A 20,446-nucleotide genomic window follows, 5' to 3' on the forward strand; every position below is an offset into this window, starting at 1 on the left:
GCTGGCGAGCCACTGGGCCTGTTCCGGGTGCTGGCGGCGACCTGGCTCCTCCCCTCTGGCTCGACGACAAATTGAGGAGACTCGGGTGTCTGTGCCTCACCCCCCCTACCAGGAGACCAACTGTTTATGTCACCGCTAGTATTGATGAAGTTCTCTCCTCCGTCGCTTTCTGATGACATCAGATCTCTGCCATGTTGGTATCCTATGCGAATGGCAGCATTTCGTTCCCCTTGCCGGGCAACCAAAGCAACGGGTGAGTCCTGACCGGCCCTCAGCAGGACCCGGACCCAGAAGCAGTTTCCGCGGGCTCCTAGCCCCGGGCCAGGAAAGTTCCGAGAGCGGGAACTCGGCCGCTCCGTGCTCGGTGTAAGCTCCTATAAGTGTATGCTCCAAGAAGCAGTCCCCGCGGGCTCAGTTCCAGGAGCCGGAATTCGGCCGCTTAGTGCTTGGTGTATGCTCTGATAGGAGCAGGGTCCAAGAAGCAGCCTCCGCAGGCTCCGCGGCCCTGGGCCAGGGCGGTTCTGGGACGGTTCCGGGAGCGCCCCACGCTCGGTGTTCGCTCCGATAAGATCAGGTTCTAAGAAGCACCCAGGCACTGAACCCTAGCAATCTGTCTGCAAGCCGCAGGCGAATTGCAGCCTGAAATTACCTCCAGGTTTTCTTTTAAATAGAATATGTTTATGTGATACATATGGGTGGTTAAGAAACATATGCAGATGGTGGTTCCATTTCTAATTTTCCAAGAAATCTCCGTATAGCTTTCCATATTGGCTGTACCAATTTGCAGTCCCACCAGCAGTGTATGAGTGTGCCTTTTTCCCCATACCCTCACAAACACTCATTGTTGTTTGTATGCATAATAGCTGCCATTCTGACTGGAGTGAGATGAAATCTTAGAGTAGTTTTAATTTGCATTTTTCTAATTGCTAGCGATCATGAACACTTTTTCATATATCTGTTGATTGATTGTATATCATCTTCTGAGAAGTGTCTGTTCAGCTCCTTGGCCCATTTATTGATTGGGGTATTTGGGTTTTTTTGGTGCTTAGCTTTTTGAGTTCTTTATAAACCCTAGAGATTAGTGCTCTATCTTGGAAAATTGGGAATGGAACCACCATTTGACCCAGCTCTCCCTCTCCTCGGTCTATACCCAAAGGACTTAAAAACAGCATACTACAGGCACACAGCCACATCAATGTTTATAGCAGCACAATTCACAATAGCTAAACTGTGGAACCAACCTAGATGCCCTTCAGTAGATGAATGGATAAAAAAAAAATGTGGCATATATACACAATGGGATATTACTCAGCATAAAACAGAATAAAATCATGGCATTTGCAGGTAAACGGATGGAGTTAAAGAAGGTAATGCTAAGTGAAGTTAGCCAATCTCAAAAAAACAAATGCCGAATGTTTTCTCTGATATAAGGAGGCTGATTCATAATTGGGTAGGGAGGGGAGCATGGGAGGAATAGATGAGCTCTAGATAGGGCAGAGGGGTAGGAAGAGAGGGGGCATGGGGTTAGAAATGATGGTGGAATGTTATGGACATCATTATCCAGCGTACATGTATGAAGACATTCATGAATTGGTGTGAATATACTTTGGGTACAACTATAGATATGAAAAATTGTGCTCTGTATGTGTAATAAGAATTATAATGCATTCCACTGTCATATAAACAAAAAAATTAATTGAAAAAAAAAAATACAGGCAGAGAATACAGTAGACACCTTCTTGTCCTTCAAACAAAGCCATAGTATTCTGAACTGAATCTTTCTGTTCTTTCCTTTATGTAAGTCAACATTTCCTAACCTCATTACCTTTGACACCAATTAAATGTTTATTTTACATCTCTCTTTCCTCATTTCTAATAGTGTTGTACAGTCACCCATCCAGATTCATGGGTTCTGGATCCCCAGATTCAGTCAACCTCAGATCCAAAGTATTTGAAGATAAAAAAATCTGAACATGTACAGGCCTCTTTTTTGTTGTTATTTCATAAACAATGTAGTATATTAGCTATTTACATTGTTTGGGATGTCATAATTATCTAGAGATGATTTAATGTACAAGTGGGGGGGGGGTGTAAGTGATATATAAATACTGTGTCATTTTATATGAAAGACTTAAGCATCTACACATTTTGGTATCCAAGCAGGTTCCTGGAACCAGTACCCCTCAGATAATTGAAGGACAGGTGTACTTTTAAAAATGTGTATCGGTATTAAAATTAACTGGGTTTGAAAGATTGTAAAAAAAGTCCTTGAGAGAATTTGTAGCACTCTTAGGGTGTTAATAAAGCCACATTTGCGAATGACACTATAGGAAGAGACTCAGTAATTTTTATTTTGAATATCCAAGTTTCCATATTAAATTTTTAGAGCCTTATTAAAAATCCAGAATAATGAAACTCCTCAAAATAATTTTGTTAGTTACTGTGTTCAGCACAATTTCAGTTCCTGCATGAGAGCAGGCTGGGCTATTTTTAACTCGTGTGATGCTCTGTCCCACAGTGTGTAGCTGCATTTGCCGTGTCTGCTGTTGCTTCTCAGTGGGAACGCACTGGAAAGCCCTTCAACCCGCTTCTGGGAGAGACGTATGAATTAGTTCGGTGAGGTCTTCCATTCCATTCTGGACCGATAGTTGAATTTGCGTGATTAACATGGCTTTTCAATAAAGAAGAAAGATGAATATTTTGAGCACTACCATATATAATTCTGTATGACTGGGACAAATTAACAATTCTGATGTTTGTTTCTATGAAACTTATTTTACTATCTAAAAAATACTGAAATGGATATTAAATGTACATTCATAAAAAGTAATTGTGAGGATTTTAATGTTCCTGATCACATGGGATTAGTGATTCTCTCTTTTTAAAATGTAGTTATAAGGCATGATCATGTTTTTAAAATATATAATCATATAAAATATATTAGCATGATTTCATGCAGTACTGTTGCCTTAAAGGCAGGGAATGTATCTTCAAGTGCAGTTCTGTTTGCCTGCACTAGTCTGTGTCTTGTTTAATCATGGAAATTTATGTGGTTTTCTTGTATCATCTTCCTTTTCTTTGCATAAAATTTATTCCTTAGATGTTGGAAAGTAGAGACATTGTATATCTCTACATTAAGGTGAAAGAATTGATAAATTTTAAGTGTACATGCATAATACTTCCATTTCATATAAATCACCCAAATTCATGTGAGTTTCCTTTATTTCAAGTAACTAGCATTACATTTGCAACAACTTTAGTAGTTTCTGTGCATGTGTACAGTTGTACCATTCCTCATGTTAAGTTGTTCTTTCATCGGGACGATGATAAAGAATTATTTACTTTTCAAGCCTGTTTCTTCAATATTTTAATTGCTTTTTTGACTGAAATGACAGTAATGTAGACATTAGATGATAGAATAATTACAATGTTGCCCTTTCTTTTTTTTAAAGAGATGACCTTGGATTTAGACTCATTTCTGAACAGGTCAGCCATCACCCACCAATCAGTGCATTTCATGCAGAAGGGTTAAACAACGATTTCATCTTTCATGGCTCAATCTATCCCAAACTAAAGTTCTGGGGGAAGAGTGTAGAAGCAGAACCCAAAGGAACCATCACCTTGGAGCTCCTTGAGTAAGTTCTGATCAAACATTCAACTCGTTTCATGCATACTTACTCGTAAGCGTACACACACGTACACAGATCTCACCTTAATATTCAAAAGCTGGAGAAAATGTAACAATATTTGTAATTGTAAACTATCTGCCTCTATGTAAAAGAATTTATAAAGCATAGCCTTAGCCATCGTTACTCAATCTGGGTGTATCTAAAAAGTTTAACTTAATGTTTGACAATGGTGTTTGGGTCGTTTTTAAGACCAATGGGGTTAATCATTCCTTGGCAGTTCTTATGAAACTATCTGTCTATGTATTATGCCGCCAATATTTTATTTAAAGACCTTTCAAAATGAATTTACTTGAGAAATAATGAAATACAATTGTGTGGCACTTATTAGCTATTAATTAAGTTAGGAGTTCTATTCTTGTGCAAGAATAGCTTTAAATTCGAAGAAATATTCAGTAACTAGCATTACATTTGCAACAACTTTAGTAGTTTGGTAGTAGTTTAATAGTTTAGTTTAGTAGTTAAGGCAGAGTAAGTAAGCTCTCTTCCCTCTCCCTTTCTGATTACCACTAGAAACCCTGGACTGAAGACAAAAAAGCAATGATCAGGGACTCTGAATGTGAAAAAAGATAAGCAAATGGGAAAGAGAAATCAAATCTCAAAGACCAACATGGCAGTGAGATTCTTCCCATTTTTCCTGGCTTACTGTCAATGCAGCAAGTCGTAAAATGGGGCAGTGGAGGCAGACAGGGTTTCAAGAGAAACTCTCTCTAATTAGAGGCCCTAGAAAGATCCCTTGCAGATAGAGAGAGACAGGAACATTCTGTTGTTCCACAACAAGCCATAGGGCACACATCTGCTTTCCTGCACTGTCAGTGGCAGCATCAGCCACACCAGTTCAAAAAACTCAGAGGAAGTTCTCCTTGGCCACAGGAACTGGATGAAGGGAGCCTGTCCAAAGAGTGAAGGGAATCCTTGTTACTTCTTTTCTCTTGCCTCTTTGCCCAAGAAGAAGGCCTTATTGTGGGAAGCAGAGATAGAATAGAGGCTCCAACCCCAGCTTGCCAGACAGAGGAAAGGATCCCTGGTAGCTAAGAGTGGAGCTAAAAGCACAGAGAAGAGGGAGCTTCACACAGAAATCTTGAAAGCCTATGGGTGGATTTCTAAGCCCATCCTTACACTCATGCATTGAAATGACCTGAAACGGCTCACTTATGGCCTCAAGTTCTGAACACTGGTGTGGCCTCAGGCCCAAAGCCCTGGATGGCTACTGAGGAACGAATCTGAATAACACCAAAAGGCTTTGAAGATGAAACTAACACTGCAATCAAAGACTACAGAAAAATGGTCAGGACTTGTAGTGTGAAACTATGTTAATTGCCTATTAAGACAAATCAAAATAATCTTCTCCAGAAAAGGTTAAGAGGACACTGATTCTCATAAAATTCAAGAGTCCAGAATACAGTCCAAAAGTATTGGCATACCAAGAAACAGAAAAACCTTAACAACTCACAGTGAAAAAGGCAGTCTCCTAACTAACCCCAGAACAACCCAGATATTGAAATTTGCATCAGAAACTTTAAAGCAGCTGTTATAAGTGTGCTCCCTGAGGTAAAGGTGAACATTCTCAGATGAAGAAATTGAAAGACATTCCTGCAAAGAATAGAAGTATTTCTGGAAATTTTAGTAATGAAAAATACATTACTGGAAATAGAGTAACCAGGAAAACTCAGCAGCACAGTGGTAATAATGAAATATGTAGACTGAGTACGCTGAAAACTACAAGATCCTGATGAAGGTAATTAAAGGATACCAGAGTGATGGGGAGAGGTATTGCATCTCACTGTATTCAGAAGCCGCAGTCTAGTTAAGGTATCAGTTCTCCCTGGTTGGTCTATAAGCAGTCTTTATTAGCACAACCAAATCAAAATCTCTTGATGATTTTAATAGATACAGAGAAATACATTCTAATTTTATATGGAAAGGCAAATAAAATAGCACAGCCAAAACAGTTTTGGAAAGGGAAAACAGGATTGATGGACTCCCAGTACCCAATTTGAAGATTTTAAAACTATCATAACCCAGACTTTGTGGTATTGGCAAAAGGGCTGACCATATACATTGGTGGAACAGAGAAGAGTCCAGAAATTGACCCCACAGAAATATGGTCAGTTGATTTTTCACAAAGGTGTAATGACGATGCAAGTAAGAAAGGTGGTCATTTCCACAAAATGTATGGGGACCAGTGTTCATCTCTATGTTAAAAAATGAACCTCAGCTATCCTTCACACTTTAAATTCAAAGTAGATCATACTCTAAAATAAAACATAAAATAAAATGCTTTGGGAAGAAAAAAAATCTTATGACTTTGGATTTTGCGGACCTCATATAGATACAATATCAAAAGTACAATCCATAAAATTGATGTTTTATCAAAATTAAAAACTTTTGCTCTGTAAAGAAAACTATTCATACTATAAAAAAAAATTATAGACCAGTCATATATGAAACGAAGGATTTGTATCCAGAATATATAAAGAACTGAAAACTCAACAATAAGAAATAACACAGAATCATGGGCTGGGGTTGTAGCTCAGTGGTAGAGTGCTTACCTCACAAGCCTGAGGCACTGGGTTCAATCCTCAGCACCACATAAAAATAAATAAAAATATAAATATTGTGTCCATCTACAACTAAAAAATTTAAACAAGAAATAACACAGAATGAGATTGTGAAGAGATGTTTTACCATTAGATGTGGGTATCAAATTAGCATGAGAAAAGGTGCTCAATAGCATTAATTATTAGAGAAATACAAATTAAAGACACAATGAGATACCAAGACACAGCTATCAGACTGGCTAAAGACAAAATAATAAACTCACAGTAAAAAGTGTTGACAAGGGCTGGGGTTGTGGCTCAGCAGTAGAAAGATCACCTTGAACATGCAAGGCCCTGAGTTCGATCCTCAGCACCACATAAAAATAAATAAATAAAAGTTATAAAAAAAAAAAAAACCAAAGTGCGACAAGGATGTAGGGCAAACTAGAAATCTCATATATTGTTGGTGGGAAATGTAAAATGGTAGAGACACTCTGGAGAACACTTTGGTGATTTTGTATAAAGTTAGCCATATGGTTACCACATGATTCAGTACTCCTATCTTAGAGAAAAGAAAAAATATGTCCATACCAAAACCTCTGTACAATCTTGTACAGTAACATTATTTATAATCACCAAAACCCGAATACCACTTGATGCCCTTCGCTGGGTGTATGGTTAAACTATGGCATATTCATACAGTGGAATATTACTCAGCAATGAAAAGAATGAACTATTGATACATAGAAGAACATAACTGAATTTCCAATGCATTCTACAAATTGAAGAAGCTAAACTTAAAAGATTATGTACTATATCATTTTATTTATGCAACATTCTGAAAAAGATAAAACTATTTTTTTACAGAACAGGTAAGATGTTTAGGGATTCAGGATGGGATTAGGGATTTGAGGATTAGGAATAGAGGAAGGTCTGACTGCATAAGGGAAGTATGAGCAAATTTTGGGACGGTGATGGAGTTGCTCCATATTCTGATTGTGTTGGTGATAATTACATAGATCTCTGTATGCATTAAACTCATAGAACAGGACACAGAAATTGTTTTGCAAAAAATTGCAAAAAATATTTTTCCATACATAAATTAAAAATAAAATTTAAAAACACATTACCTAAAGGTACATGCACAAAGATGTTTTTTTTTTCAAAAGCAATGGATGTGTAAAATTGGAGTCTATTCACTTCAGTGAGTTTTTCTTTTGGTGAGCTGGCAGCTACTCTTGTGGAATGTGCCAAATTGGACTCATGTTTATTTTCTGCCTCCCATTTAATTTTACTTTTAATATGTTTCACCAGTTTTTTGAGTACATAAAGTGATTATATACAGGTTGAGTATTCCTTACCTAAATGCTTAAACCCAAAGTGTTTTGGATTTTGGAGTCTTTTGTATTTCAAAATGTTTGTAGATTTTATTAGATGAGTATCCCTAATTTGAAAGTCCAAAATGTGAAATGCTTCAAAATCCAAATCATTTTTAACATTATGTTGGCACTCAACTTTGTATTTCCAATTTTTGGACTAGGAATGTTCAACCCATATGTAGTTTATACTTAAGAGTTTGGTGGAAGTTTTTCTTATGTCTTTGTTTCCTTTTAAAACAAGAATTCTAGACAGTTTATACTTGTGTTACAGTGAGTTACATTAATAATTTTTAAAGTCTTAAAACTTTGTCCTTTTAAGAAGCCTAATTTGTAATCCTGAGTAAAAGAATTTGAAGCAAGTACACTTTTAAGCAAAATGACACTTCTGATTATTTCTGTGGGTTTGGTTTGTTTTTTAGGCACAATGAAGCATATACATGGACAAATCCTACCTGCTGTGTGCATAATATCATTGTGGGTAAACTCTGGATCGAACAGTATGGCAATGTGGAAATCACAAACCACAAGTAAGGCTCTTCAGGGTACACACCTGTGTCATCAGCTTCTACCAAACCATTCCAGTGGGTTTCATTTTTTAAAAAAGAGGGTAGAGGGAGGCTAAGTAGTACTCATGAAAATGTATGAATCAGGCAGTAGGACAGCAATATTGGTCAGTAGTTCCAGCTACTTGGGAGGCTATGGCTAGAGAATCGTGAGTTCGAGACCAGCCTGGGCAACATACACAATATAGTAAGAACCTGTCTCAAAACAAAAACAAAATCAGGCAGTGTAACCCTTAAGGGCATAGAACCAAACCATTTAATGATAGTGTTCACTCAAGTTTCTGATTAAGAGCCAGGAGCAATGGCAAACGCCTGTAATCCCAGAGGCTCAAGAGGCTAACGCAGAAGGGTCACAAGTTCAAGGCCAGCCTCACCAACTTAGTGAGACCCTAAGCAACTCAGCAAGACCCTGTCTCAAAATAAAAAATAAAAAGCACTGGAAATGTAGCCCAATGATTAAGCACCCCTGGGTTCATTTGCTGGTACCAAAAAAAAAAAAAAAAAGTTTCTGATTAAGAAAGCTGGATAAACTCTGAGTTCCTTAACTCCTGAGAATCTTAATTCCAATCTGTTTATTTTTCTTATGTTGTTTATTTTGTGTTATTTTATATGGGGGAGCATAGGGTGAGGGGGGAACAGCATAAGAATTACTTTAACAGTTCAAGTCCCACCTGATGAATTTAGGCAGGTTTCTTATTCTTGATGAACCTCACGTCCCTTTCCTTTATGGGTATAATACTGATGGAGCATTAATCAGCATCTGTATGGAGCCTGGCCTGTACAGAAAATCAGTAAGCAGCAATTAACTGCCAGAAAGATTACAGAGTCACTGTTCTCTACTGTTAAATGGTAATCTGAACTTAATATTTCCTTCCTAGGACTGGGGACAAATGTGTGTTGAATTTTAAGCCATGTGGCCTTTTTGGTAAGGAATTACACAAAGTTGAAGGCTACATTCAAGATAAAAGGTAAGGTTTCATTTTAAATGTTGAGTAGCATAGATGTTGTTCACTAGAAGTCAGTATTAAAATCTGTCATAATCTGGGGCTGGGGATGTGGCTCAAGCCGTAACGCACTCGCCTGGCATGCACGGGGCACTGCTTTCAATCCTCATCACCACATAAAAATAAAATAAAGATGTTGTGTCCGCCAAAAACTGAAAAATAAATATTAAAAAATTCTCTCTCTCTCTCTCTCTCTCTCTCTCTCTCTCTCTCTCTCTCAAAAAATAAAAATCTGTCATAATCTAAAAAGCTCACATTCTAACAAATAGAAAACAGCTCCTGTTTCTTAAAAGAATGATTCATAAAAAGCTTTATTTTAATATTTGGTTAAATATTGGCTTGTTGGCTAAACGTCAATTTCTCTTCACAGTAAGAAGAAGCTCTGTGCTCTCTATGGGAAGTGGACTGAGTGTCTATACAGTGTTGACCCTGCCACTTTTGATGCTTATAAAAAAAATGATAAGAAAAACACTGAAGAGAAGAAGAACAGTAAACAGGTGAACATCCCGTAAGGTGGTATCAAGGAGTAACTGGACTCTTACATTGGTACTAATCCTTTTGGAAGTGGCCTCTTATTGGATCACAGTTTGATGTTTCTTTTTTGGTGTTGCTAATGCATGTAATTCTTCTCCTTGCTTCTTTTAAATGAGTATATATCTGCCTTAGTAGCAAATATTTACTATAATCTTCTATAAGATGTGGCTGTGTACCACTTTTACAACTGTGTAGCAGTTCTATGTGGGGCTTTGGTTTAATTCACAAAGTTTTTGAAAATTGGAGCTCACCTTAGACAAATTTTCTTATGTGGGTTAGAGGTTGAGATTATTTGAATAAGTAAAATTTCCTCCAAAGTGATCTCTTGCGTTTTCATGTTTATCTGTCTTGTTGGTTCCTTCCTTATCTTCAGTCACTGAAGTTAAGGCTTTGGTGGCTAACAGTGCAATTATTGGACTCCTCTGCTCTTCATTCTGAATTTGCCTCTTTGCGGGTCAGTCAGTGTCCTGATAGAATCTCCCAAGGGCAAAGACACTTAGCTTCTTGCTGCCTGGCCCAGGCAGGCTCCAGCATGCAGCAGGCTCCTGTCTCAACCCTCTAGTCAGAACAGTTGAGAGCTAAAGAAAGAGTGCACCTGTTTGACCAGGAAATACTTGTTTGAGGACTGACTCCTTTCTGGTAACTAGCCTGATTGTCTAGGCACAGACTCTGGGTTGGAATCCAGGTCCCATCATTTGTGAGCACGGCAAGCTCACATCCCTCTGCCTCAGTACCTTCATTTATGAAACGCAGATCAGGACAGCACCTACTAGTTGGATGAGTTAACAGATATAAAAGGCTCAGAACAGTCCCTGCTCATAGTAGATTGATGAAATTCTTTCTGCTGAAAGTACGTCCTGGAACTGACATTGTCTGAGAGAGTGTGTTACAAATGCAGGCTCATGGGCCTCATCTTAGACCTACAAAATCACTGTCTCTGGTGCTCTTCCCATGTTTGTTATGCATGCAAAAGTTTAAAAAGTCTTCACATTCTCAAAAGCAGAAGTTATATTTATTAGTGACTTTCTTTGTAAATTGAGCTGTTTTCTGAGATGAAGAGTTTTGTTAAATGGCCGGAGCCTGCTGCTTTCCTATGGCTTTGGCTTTTTGGTATTTCCCTTTAGCCCTGTGTGCATGGTTCCACTCTTCTCTCACAGCCTATGTTCCTGCCTGCTCTGCCTCATCCTGTGAGATGTCCTAACTGTTCACTGCAACTGTCAGGGAATCCAAGGGGCTGGAGAAGAAAATGTCCCAGGATCCTGGAACCCTTGACACAGACTCCTTGTCTATGCTCCTGCCAGTTAGAAGGCAGCATAGTGAAGACAGCCTCACTGGCACACAGCCCTCTTTTACAGAGCTTGGACAGCATAGGACATTGGCAAAACTCAAGAAAACGTCCCTATGTTCCCTGAATCCCTAGTGAGTCTTTGTAGACCAGTGGCTTTCCTTCATACATTCATTTCATTTCTTGTCTGCTCTCTCCCCTTCCTGTCCATCTCCCTTCCATGGATTTCTGAGGTTCCTGAACATGTGCTGTGGGAAGCTTTTATCATCAATTTTGTCTGTTTTTTAAATCATGATTTCACTGAAAGTGTCTCAATCCATGGTTTAGATTTGTTAACTGTGATGTTGGGAATATAACTAACCTTCCAAAGCCGTGAGTTCTTTATGAATACCACTATGGTAATATCAGCTCCTCCTGGGCCTGTTACATAAAGACTGAATAAGCAAAGCACCTAGCTCTGGCCCACAGGGTGTGTAGCCAAAGGAAATGTTAGTTTCTTCTGGGCCTAACATCTTTTTAAATTCTCTTTTTATCAGATGCATTCAGGATCCCTACTGAGTTTGTGTCATTAATGAGTTTAGTTAAGTGCCCCAGGATGTAAAGTTTTATTTTTCTCAGAGTGTTGCTTATGTTGGCTGTGTCTCCAGTGTATTTAAGTTCCTCAAAAGTCAGGCATTTCTTGTAGTTCTGCATCCCAGTACTGAGCATTTAGAAGGTTCACAGTAATTATCAAGTGAGTTATTTTGTCTTTAAAATAAGACAAAATTTAAGTTTTAAAAACATAATGTGGTGTGGTACAGAGGACTGCTTGATGGTGCCTTGATGCAGATGACACCGTGCAGCACATGCAGCTCCATACACACAGTACTTGCTCGGTCTTTCCCAGGTGTGAGAAGGTGAATATATATGGGTTAGAAAGTCATTGTGTTGCAGATACCTGGCAGTCTTGCAGATCTGTCTCTTGCTTCAACAGTGTTTGGATATAATGGCCCCTGAGCACTCCCTCTCTTCCAACCTGCAAACACCTTGCATTCTTCTTTCCAGTCACAACCTCCAGGACCATCCAATCTCCCGTCTTCTCCTAGAACAGCCAACACTGTGTTTTGTGGTTAGTTCCTCATTGCTGACCCACCATGACCTCCCAAATTCATCAGAATTATTCCACCAAGGTCGAGGCCCATCAGCCAGCCATCTGATCTGTTTACATCTGCAGGTCTCCTATACTGAGAATCTCCTGGGAGAGGATGTGCAGAGGCCTTATCAAGAGGAATGAGTAAAATTCTGGTGCCAGGGTCTAAACCAGGTTCCTTTGTATCTTCATGCCCTGGGCTGTGACCATGCAGACCCCCTGTCTTTTTGACTTCTGGAGAACCACTTCCTGGGTGAGACAGTGGAGCTCTGGAGGAGGATGGTGGCCACCTGTCTTTATCCCCACCGCCAGCTGGGAGAGCAGCTCTTTCAAAGGCTCACCCTGGAGCACAGTCTGCCAGCACCGTGAGCATGCTCTGCATCCCTGGCGCCCTCTCCCAAGCCTCAGACCAAATGAAAATAAAACTTTCTGCAGCAATAAAAGAAAAAAAGTCATGGTGTCTCTGCCCTCCTGCAGTGTACTTTCTAGTGGTATACAGTAAATGGTATTTATTTCATTATTTATAAGTGTATGTACATATCTTAAAACTTCTTACTTAAATGCTGCTCATTGCTGGTTTTCTAGATGAGCACTTCTGAAGAGTCTGATGAAATGCCAATGCCAGATTCTGAAAGTGTATTTGTTATCCCTGGAAGTGTTCTCCTGTGGCGAATAGCCCCACGGCCTCCAAATTCCGCCCAGGTGAGACCAGCCTTGCTGGATGTGGCCACATTGTTTATAGCCAGCTTTGGGGATGCCCTTTCCCAGGCAACACTGAGACATGATCAGTTGTTCCCTGCTGGCCCCTGTGTGCTGCTTTTCCTCCTTACCCAGAGGCCCAGCACACTCATGTCATCGTCCACCCTCTCTGGTGCTGGCTGGAAGACATGTAGGGCGGGACCTCAGTGGGCCTTCTTTATGTTACTTAGGCATAAGGCTGGCCTCTGTCAAATATAAGCTGATGAAGCCTGTCAGTGTAAACCTTCCAGACCCAGCCAGGAATGAAGGAAGATGACTGTTGATTTTGCCCATAGTTCTGAAAGTTGATAGAGGTTATTGTGAGGTCTGCTTTGAGACCAGTACCCACAGATGGTGCAGAGTCAAAGAAAGCTGTTAGGCATGATCTGAGAAAGGAGTAAGGGGTCACTTTCAAATCAGCCTCTTTCAGGGCTTTCTGTTTGGTGTCATCATGCCTTGGTATATGTTAATTTGATCATTTTGCTTCTTGTCAGATGTATAATTTTACCAGCTTTGCAATGGTTTTGAATGAAGTTGACAAGGAAATGGAGAGCGTGATTCCTAAGACTGACTGCAGGTTACGGCCTGACATCAGAGCCATGGAGAATGGAGAAATAGGTAAGAAGTGTCTACTGCTATAACTGGTACAGTTCACTGGGGCTGGTCATTTGTTTCATTTCTGGTGATTGTTAGCATTATTGGGGTATTGGCATTTTCTTGGAAATTTAAAATTTAAATTTAACTTGTTAAATTTGAAAATTGGAAGTACACTCTGTTAACTGAAACTCAGTCACACACCCTAATCATTTAATATATTACACGTGGCTAGAGGCATTGTCTTAAATTTCAGAGAGAGAAATTTAGCATGTTTGTCAACTTTGAGTTGTATTCTAATTACATTTCATAATTCACATAGCATCTTGTGAGCCTCAGAGCATGACTTCTGCCAGGCATGGGTGGTGTGGGCCTGTAGTCCCAGCAACTTGTTTCTTTTTTGGTTGGTATTTACCTAAGGCAGAAGGATTGTAAGGGCCAGGCCAGCCTATGAAACTTAGTGAGACCTTGTCTCAAAATAAAAAGGGGTGGGGAGATAGCTCACAAGTAGAGTACACCTTGGTTCAATTCCCGATATGGGATGGGGGAGCAGGGGGGAACATTACTTCCCTTGGGTAATTATTTAAATAATTTTTAAAGTGTTGCTTTTAACATGGTGGTTCTTCAAAAGGGAAAAATCCCCATCCCCCAGGAAACATATGGCAATATCTGGAGACTTTGTCACATCTGGGGAAAGTACCATCTAGAGGCCAGGGCTGGTGCTAAAAATCCTGTCATGCACAGGACAGCCTCTGACAGTAAAGAATCATCGGATCCAATGTGGCAGTAGTAACAAGGGGAAGAAACCCTGTCTTAACTAGTCTGATTGTCTCCAGTGAGACAGATCATCAGCATTCTGGAAAATTGTTTTAATTTTTTATGAACAGAATTTGAATGAGTTCTGTAAGGTCTCACTAAGAATTTAAAATAGTTTTTCCATCCAATCTTTCATTGAAACATTTTAACATAATTTTTTGGCTTTATGAATAAGCAAGGGGTTTTTGGTAAATGCAGAGGTTATTAAGGGCATAAGCAATCAAAAGACATGAAGACATTTTGAGTGCCAACCCCACCTTTCCTAGCCTGGGTATGTAAGATTTTAACTTCATGTTTGACAATGGCTGTATTTTAGTGGCAAGAACACTAATACACACAGAGAGTGGTTCTCCATAAAGTTATTATGCTTATCCGTGTGCCTGGCATTCTTAGTGTAGAGAATAAATGTTTTTCTTTAATGTTCTTGTTTTAGACCAAGCTAGTGAAGAAAAAAAACGGCTTGAGGAAAAACAACGAGCAGCCCGTAAAAACAGGTCCAAGTCAGAAGAAGACTGGAAGACGAGGTGTGTACCATCTTCAGTATGTGACTGAGCCCTCTGGCAGGCTGCTGTGTGTATGAGAAGCAGAGGTTTTAGATGCTGTGAATTGCTGACCCTGCTACGTTGTCCTTAGGATGGAATCTTGAAGGAGCTCTGTGAGGTCTCACTAAGAACTTAGAATAATTTCACGTTTATTCAGTTTTCCCACCTAATCTTTCATTGAAACATTTTAACATAATTACTATGAAAAATATTCAAATGTTAGACTAATTATTGTTCAAATTATTATCAAAATATTATTCAAAGTCATTTGAATTTAAGTATTAAAGCCAAAAGAATTGCTCATGTGACAAAGAAAAATGACTACTGGGAAATTAAATTTAAAATATTCCCATACAATTATCATAGATAAGGCCCATTAAACTTAATTTTCTTCCTTATCCAGCAAACCCTGTCCCTTATTATAAAGGGAAAGTAAAATACAGAATTATATTTTGGCATGAAAATAACAGCTATTTGCTCATATATGCAAGGAAATAATAGGATAATTATAGGATCATTTGCTTATATGTATATCATGTATTGTTGATATTTAGACAGTACCTTTACTTTTCAAACATAAGGGATTTGATACATAAAGGTAGTAGGATTTGTTTAAAGTAGCATCTTGTATTCCATTTAGGAGTAGAAAGATTTTTTTTTAATTTTTTTTATTTTTTTAGTTGTAGTTGGACACAATACCTTTATTCCATTCATTTATTTTTATGTGGTGCTGATGACTGAACCCAGGGCCCCCACGCATGCTAGGCGAGTGCTCTACCGCTGAGCCACAATCCCAGCCCTAGAAAGATTTTTTAAATCAGGAGTTATTTAGTCACTTGGGTTGAGCAGTAAAATCACTTATAAATAGGAATATCATAAAAACATTTTCTACATAATTCAGCGTTACTAAGTAAATGTTAAGATTTAATATGGGCATAATTTTTCAAGCATCCCAAAAGATATTATTTGGTCATCTTTTTACATGGTACAGAAAGATTTTAGTTTTAGAAATGATCTTGGGTGTCTAATCCAGTAGGTTTTGTTCTTTTTTGTTAACATGAGACTCTTCTTTGCAAATGAAAACTCACTCTACAGACAGGAACACATGCAAACCAAGGTGCTGTGTGGGCAGGACCTGGGCCACTCCTCACTTTCTCCCATCTGCACATACCCCAGGTCCCTAGAACTCTGGAATACAGTGTAAAAACTGCTTATCTAGAATTCCCTTCTTTGTATTGGAGGAAAGCAAACAATGGTATATTTCATTTCATTTAGGAGCCATGTTCAAAGGTACACAGCTGGTAAGCAGCAGATCCAAGATCAGAGCATTCATCTTCATTAGTCCTTTAGATGAAGCCCCTTTGCTGTGATCCCTTTTGAAAATATGTGGTACACTTTATCACTTATTTCTAGAATGCCTTTTCTGATCCCATTTTCAGTTATATCATGTAAGCAAAAATCCACCAAGAATTTTTACTATCAGATGAAAGTCTTTAGCATTCCAAAAGCAAATATCTGTAGAAAATTCATTAGAAGCTTGAAAATAAAAACTAGAGCTGTGTGGGACAGCTGTCATTTTGAGGCTTGCACTTGGTTGCTTCCACAGGGCTCTCAGCCTCACTGTTCTTATATGAACATATTGGTCTTTGAAATAATCCTGCCCATGCTTTGTCAAGATTCCATGCTTTGAGCTCCTTTCCAGTGGTGGTGATGAGATTTTACACTTACTGTTTTCAGGACTGACCACATGTTTTAAAACACTTTGGCTCAGTTTGAATGTAGGTAGAAGTAGAACAGTTTTGTCAAAGAGCAGTTTCTTCTCTTCTTGAAATGAACCCAAAAACTCACTTTAATGTGACCCACATTTATCCTTACTAAAATCTGGAATCCCTGCTAATGTTCCTTTTGCTCACTTGAAGAGAGTTCAGGCTGCAGTTTTTCAGGCTGTATGTATGTGAGTCCTGCTGAGGAGGGTGGCTGCTTGTGGTCCTGGCTTATTTCCTTAGAGGAGCCCCCAGACTTCAATAGGGAAGGCATGGGGAAGAGGTCAAGGAACTGGTAGGAGAGACAGGAATGGCAGGGGGGCAGGGTGATGCAACCAAATTGGTGGTATTCTTTCCATAGTATGAGCATGGTGTGCAGAAATATTTTTTATAAAGGTTCTTTTACTGATATAGACCCCTGGGCACTGTGGACTACATGGCATCTTTCCCTCCTCTTTCCTCTTGCCCATACTTAGTTCTGAAGTATAAGATTTAGAATTTTCTGTGGGAAGGTGAGGGAAGGAGTGTTGTAGCAGAAGAAGGCCTTCTAGACACAAGTGCTCAGAATTAGAACTGGAGGTTGAAAGACCCCCTGGCCCCAACATCAGGCTGTTACTCTGGAGGGACACATCTTTAGTGCAGGGTTCTGGCTAAACTGTTCCCAACAACAGGAAAACCCTAAAGCTAGGACTGAAACATAGTCTTTGGAGAACTTTTCCTAGAAGTTTGTGAACATGACCATCCTTTGCTATTAATATACCATCCTGTGAAAAGTCTTGTTACAACTTTGACAACTTCCCCTTTTCAAAGTATGGAAGTACTCTAATGGCATGAGGCTGGAGCTTGATTAACTTTTTAAGGTATTTTGGCTTACCCTGATTTTGATTTGCCTACTGATGTGCTTGGCTTTTCTAAGCCTGACTACCAAAGCAATTTTACTGCTTGGACTTTTGAAACCCAAGGGAATATAAACTTTGTATTTTATATCAGATAAAAAAAATTTGTGATTATAGTAAATAACGTATCCTGAGATTTTTTAGTATATCTAAAGTCTGAATGACCCATATTTTAATCATTTAAAATATTCTTCTCATTAGAAAAACAAGTCCCCAAGGTTAAATAATATATGTAATATTTAAAGAATTTGGTGTCGTGGACATTTACTGTAGGATCCTTAAAGGAATTAACCTAATATAAAGCATTTTTTTCTTTTAGGGTTTTTAATGTTAATATAATGATAATAGTAATACCAGAGTCACCAAACAAGTCTGACTTCACCCTTGTTTAAATATTTGTAGAAGCAGTTTTTGGTTTTTTTTTTTGTTTGTTTTTTGCAAAGACTGGCAAACACATAGGAAACTGTTTTCAGAAATGCCATGCTGGAAACTAAATTGTATTTATAAAATGTTATACAAATTAAACTGTGAATCTTTTGAGAAAGTAGTTTTATATTTCCATATCTTATAGAAAGCTGGTAGTGTGTAAAATGGGTAAGAAAAAAGGGGCAAGAACATGATTAGGACAGTTCTTTCTAGAATCAGGTCTGGTTAAAATGTTAAAAGCTAAATGTATCCTAAGAATATGTATTTGCATTGAGGCAATTTGCCCAGGAAGATTTAGACTAACTTCAGTGGATTGTGTTTAGCATAGTATACTAGGGAAATCATGGTCTTTAAAATCAAACCTAGGTCTGCTATCAGTTACTAGATTGGGCAGCTAGCATTTTTATAACTGCTCTGACATTTAGTTTAGAGTGAAGCTTTGAGGGGGGACCAGAGTTGTGGTTCGGCGGTAGAGCGTTCACCTAGTGTATGTGAGGCCTTGGATTCGATCCTCAGCACCCTATAAAACAATAAACAAAATAAAGGTATTGTGTCCAACTAAAAAATAAAGTGAAGCTTTGCATTTGGACTCTGAACCAGGCATCTCACAACATTGCCTTAGGTGTGTTAGAAAAGTTTACTTCCTTATCCTAATTCCTTACTTGCGATTGCTTATAAGAATGCCTTCGAATGGAAGGAGCAGGACCAGAGGATGAACCAGTAAGACAAAAACACTTTCTAGCTGGGCCTGTAATACTAGCTGCTTAGGAGGGTGAGGCAGTATGATGCAAGTTAGAGGCCAGTTTTGCATTTTAGCAAGACCCTGTCTCAAAAGAAAAACTAAAAAGGATCATGGGTATAGCTCAGTGACACTCTCCTAGATTCAATTCCCCAATACAAAAAAAAAAAAAAAAAAACACTGTTTCTAACAACCCTATTAGATCCTACTTCAGTGTAGTAGAACTGCATTACTGATTGTTGTGGATTGTAACTCTTTTGCAAGATCTCATTACCTCTTTTGAAATATTCTGCATGTGTTCCCCTAGGAGCAAAACAGCATCACATCTTCAGCCATCTCTGTGTAAAGCCCTCTCACAGTGCAAGAAATTCTATAATAGGGAAATAGTACTGCAAGCTAATGAAGCCACAGATACCCTGCGATGTCAGACTATTTCCCCTATAAATTTTGTCCTTTCTCTTTAAACAGGTGGTTCCATCAAGGTCCTAATCCCTACAATGGAGCACAGGACTGGATTTACTCTGGCAGCTACTGGGACAGAAACTACTTCAATTTGCCTGACATTTATTAAAATGTAGACAAGTCAGGGTGTTTGGCTAATCTACAAATAAGTCTTAAACCTATGTTTTTAAATTTTTTCCCTTGGTTTCTACTCATCTTAAAAAAAAAAAAAAAACACAAAACCTCATAACTTGTATTTTACCCATGAAAAATAGGGCATACAGTGATAATGGTGGTGAGTCTTAGGGAAAATGCATAGTAATTTTGCTATCCAAACATACTTATTTGGAATACTATTTTATAAAGAGGTAAGAGAAACTGCTGGAGAAGATGCTTTTTCTGGTTACTATTGCCATATTTACTGAAGGTTTATATGTAAATGTAACTTTAGCTTTATGGAATATATCATAATCCCAAATCAAGTTATTTTGAATATTTTTATGCTGTCATGCTTGAATGTTTTAGACATAACTTTGAAATGTTTAGAATTCTCCTATACAATGTTTATGTGCTCAAATGTAGAGGTTGTCATTTTATAAAAATTGATAAGATGGCTTTTATTCATATTAATCCTTTCAACTTTATCCCTTCCCATCTCCAAAAAGAAAAATACAATGCCTGAATATTCAGAATAGGTATTCCTGATTTGAAAATTCTAAACTGGAAAAGGTACTTCATTTACTTATTTTAGTGCTCTGAGTTTTTTCTGTAATCATTGTCATTAGAGATAAAAATGTTTAAATTGTATGTTTGAACTGAAAATATGTATAAAATAAAAATCTAGCAAGTCACAAAAATTCCCTAGACATAGATTTTAATCACCATTACATAATGACAAAACCTTTTTAAGTGCAACTTCCAGTGGCCAGAGAATTTAAGCTGCACTCATGTATTATATGTATCAAACTATATAAAAGGAGGTCTTGTGCATTTCAAATTTGCAAGGTACCTGTGTATTTTAAGTACATATGTATGGAGACCTACTGTACAGTAGTTTTGCCCCTTTAATTGGGGTACATTAATCTTATAGTATTTATCCAAACCCCAGACTGAGATACTGATCCAAGGGGCCTTAGGTAGCTGCCAGTAAATTATTTTAACTGCATCTTAAAAGTTAACAAGTGTTATAATGAAATAATCTGATGCTAATAAAGACTTTAGAATGTTCCAAAAGTGTGATTCCTTTTAAAACAAATATACTAATGCTGCCCCTTAATGGCACTGTATTATAGAGAGGTGCTGTTGTTTGCATTCATTGTGAATATGGAAATGCCTGTTGGACCTGTAAGAGTTGCAAAAGAGTAAAAAATG

At 38.3% G+C, this 20,446-nt stretch overlaps 1 protein-coding gene across 10 annotated transcripts in view; it reads left to right on the top strand.

The window, feature by feature from the left end:
- The window catches only part of Osbpl1a (oxysterol binding protein like 1A), a 204,914-nt gene extending 184,612 nt beyond the window's left edge, over nt 1–20,302 (top strand). For all 10 annotated transcript variants that reach the window (XM_048806415.1, XM_048806414.1, XM_048806418.1 and 7 more), the window contains 9 exons: nt 2,519–2,616; nt 3,453–3,635; nt 8,025–8,132; nt 9,047–9,136; nt 9,543–9,669; nt 12,706–12,822; nt 13,353–13,476; nt 14,702–14,792; nt 19,103–20,302. In XM_048806415.1, the coding sequence (XP_048662372.1) occupies nt 2,519–2,616; nt 3,453–3,635; nt 8,025–8,132; nt 9,047–9,136; nt 9,543–9,669; nt 12,706–12,822; nt 13,353–13,476; nt 14,702–14,792; nt 19,103–19,205 (1,041 nt within the window). In that variant the 3' untranslated portion in view covers nt 19,206–20,302. The remainder of the gene's footprint in view (nt 1–2,518; nt 2,617–3,452; nt 3,636–8,024; nt 8,133–9,046; nt 9,137–9,542; nt 9,670–12,705; nt 12,823–13,352; nt 13,477–14,701; nt 14,793–19,102) is intronic.
- The last annotated feature ends 144 nt before the right edge of the window (nt 20,303–20,446 follow it).

This window comes from Marmota marmota, unplaced genomic scaffold (genome assembly GCF_001458135.2).
Source record: "Marmota marmota marmota unplaced genomic scaffold, marMar, whole genome shotgun sequence".
Classification (NCBI taxonomy): Eukaryota; Metazoa; Chordata; class Mammalia; order Rodentia; family Sciuridae; genus Marmota; species Marmota marmota.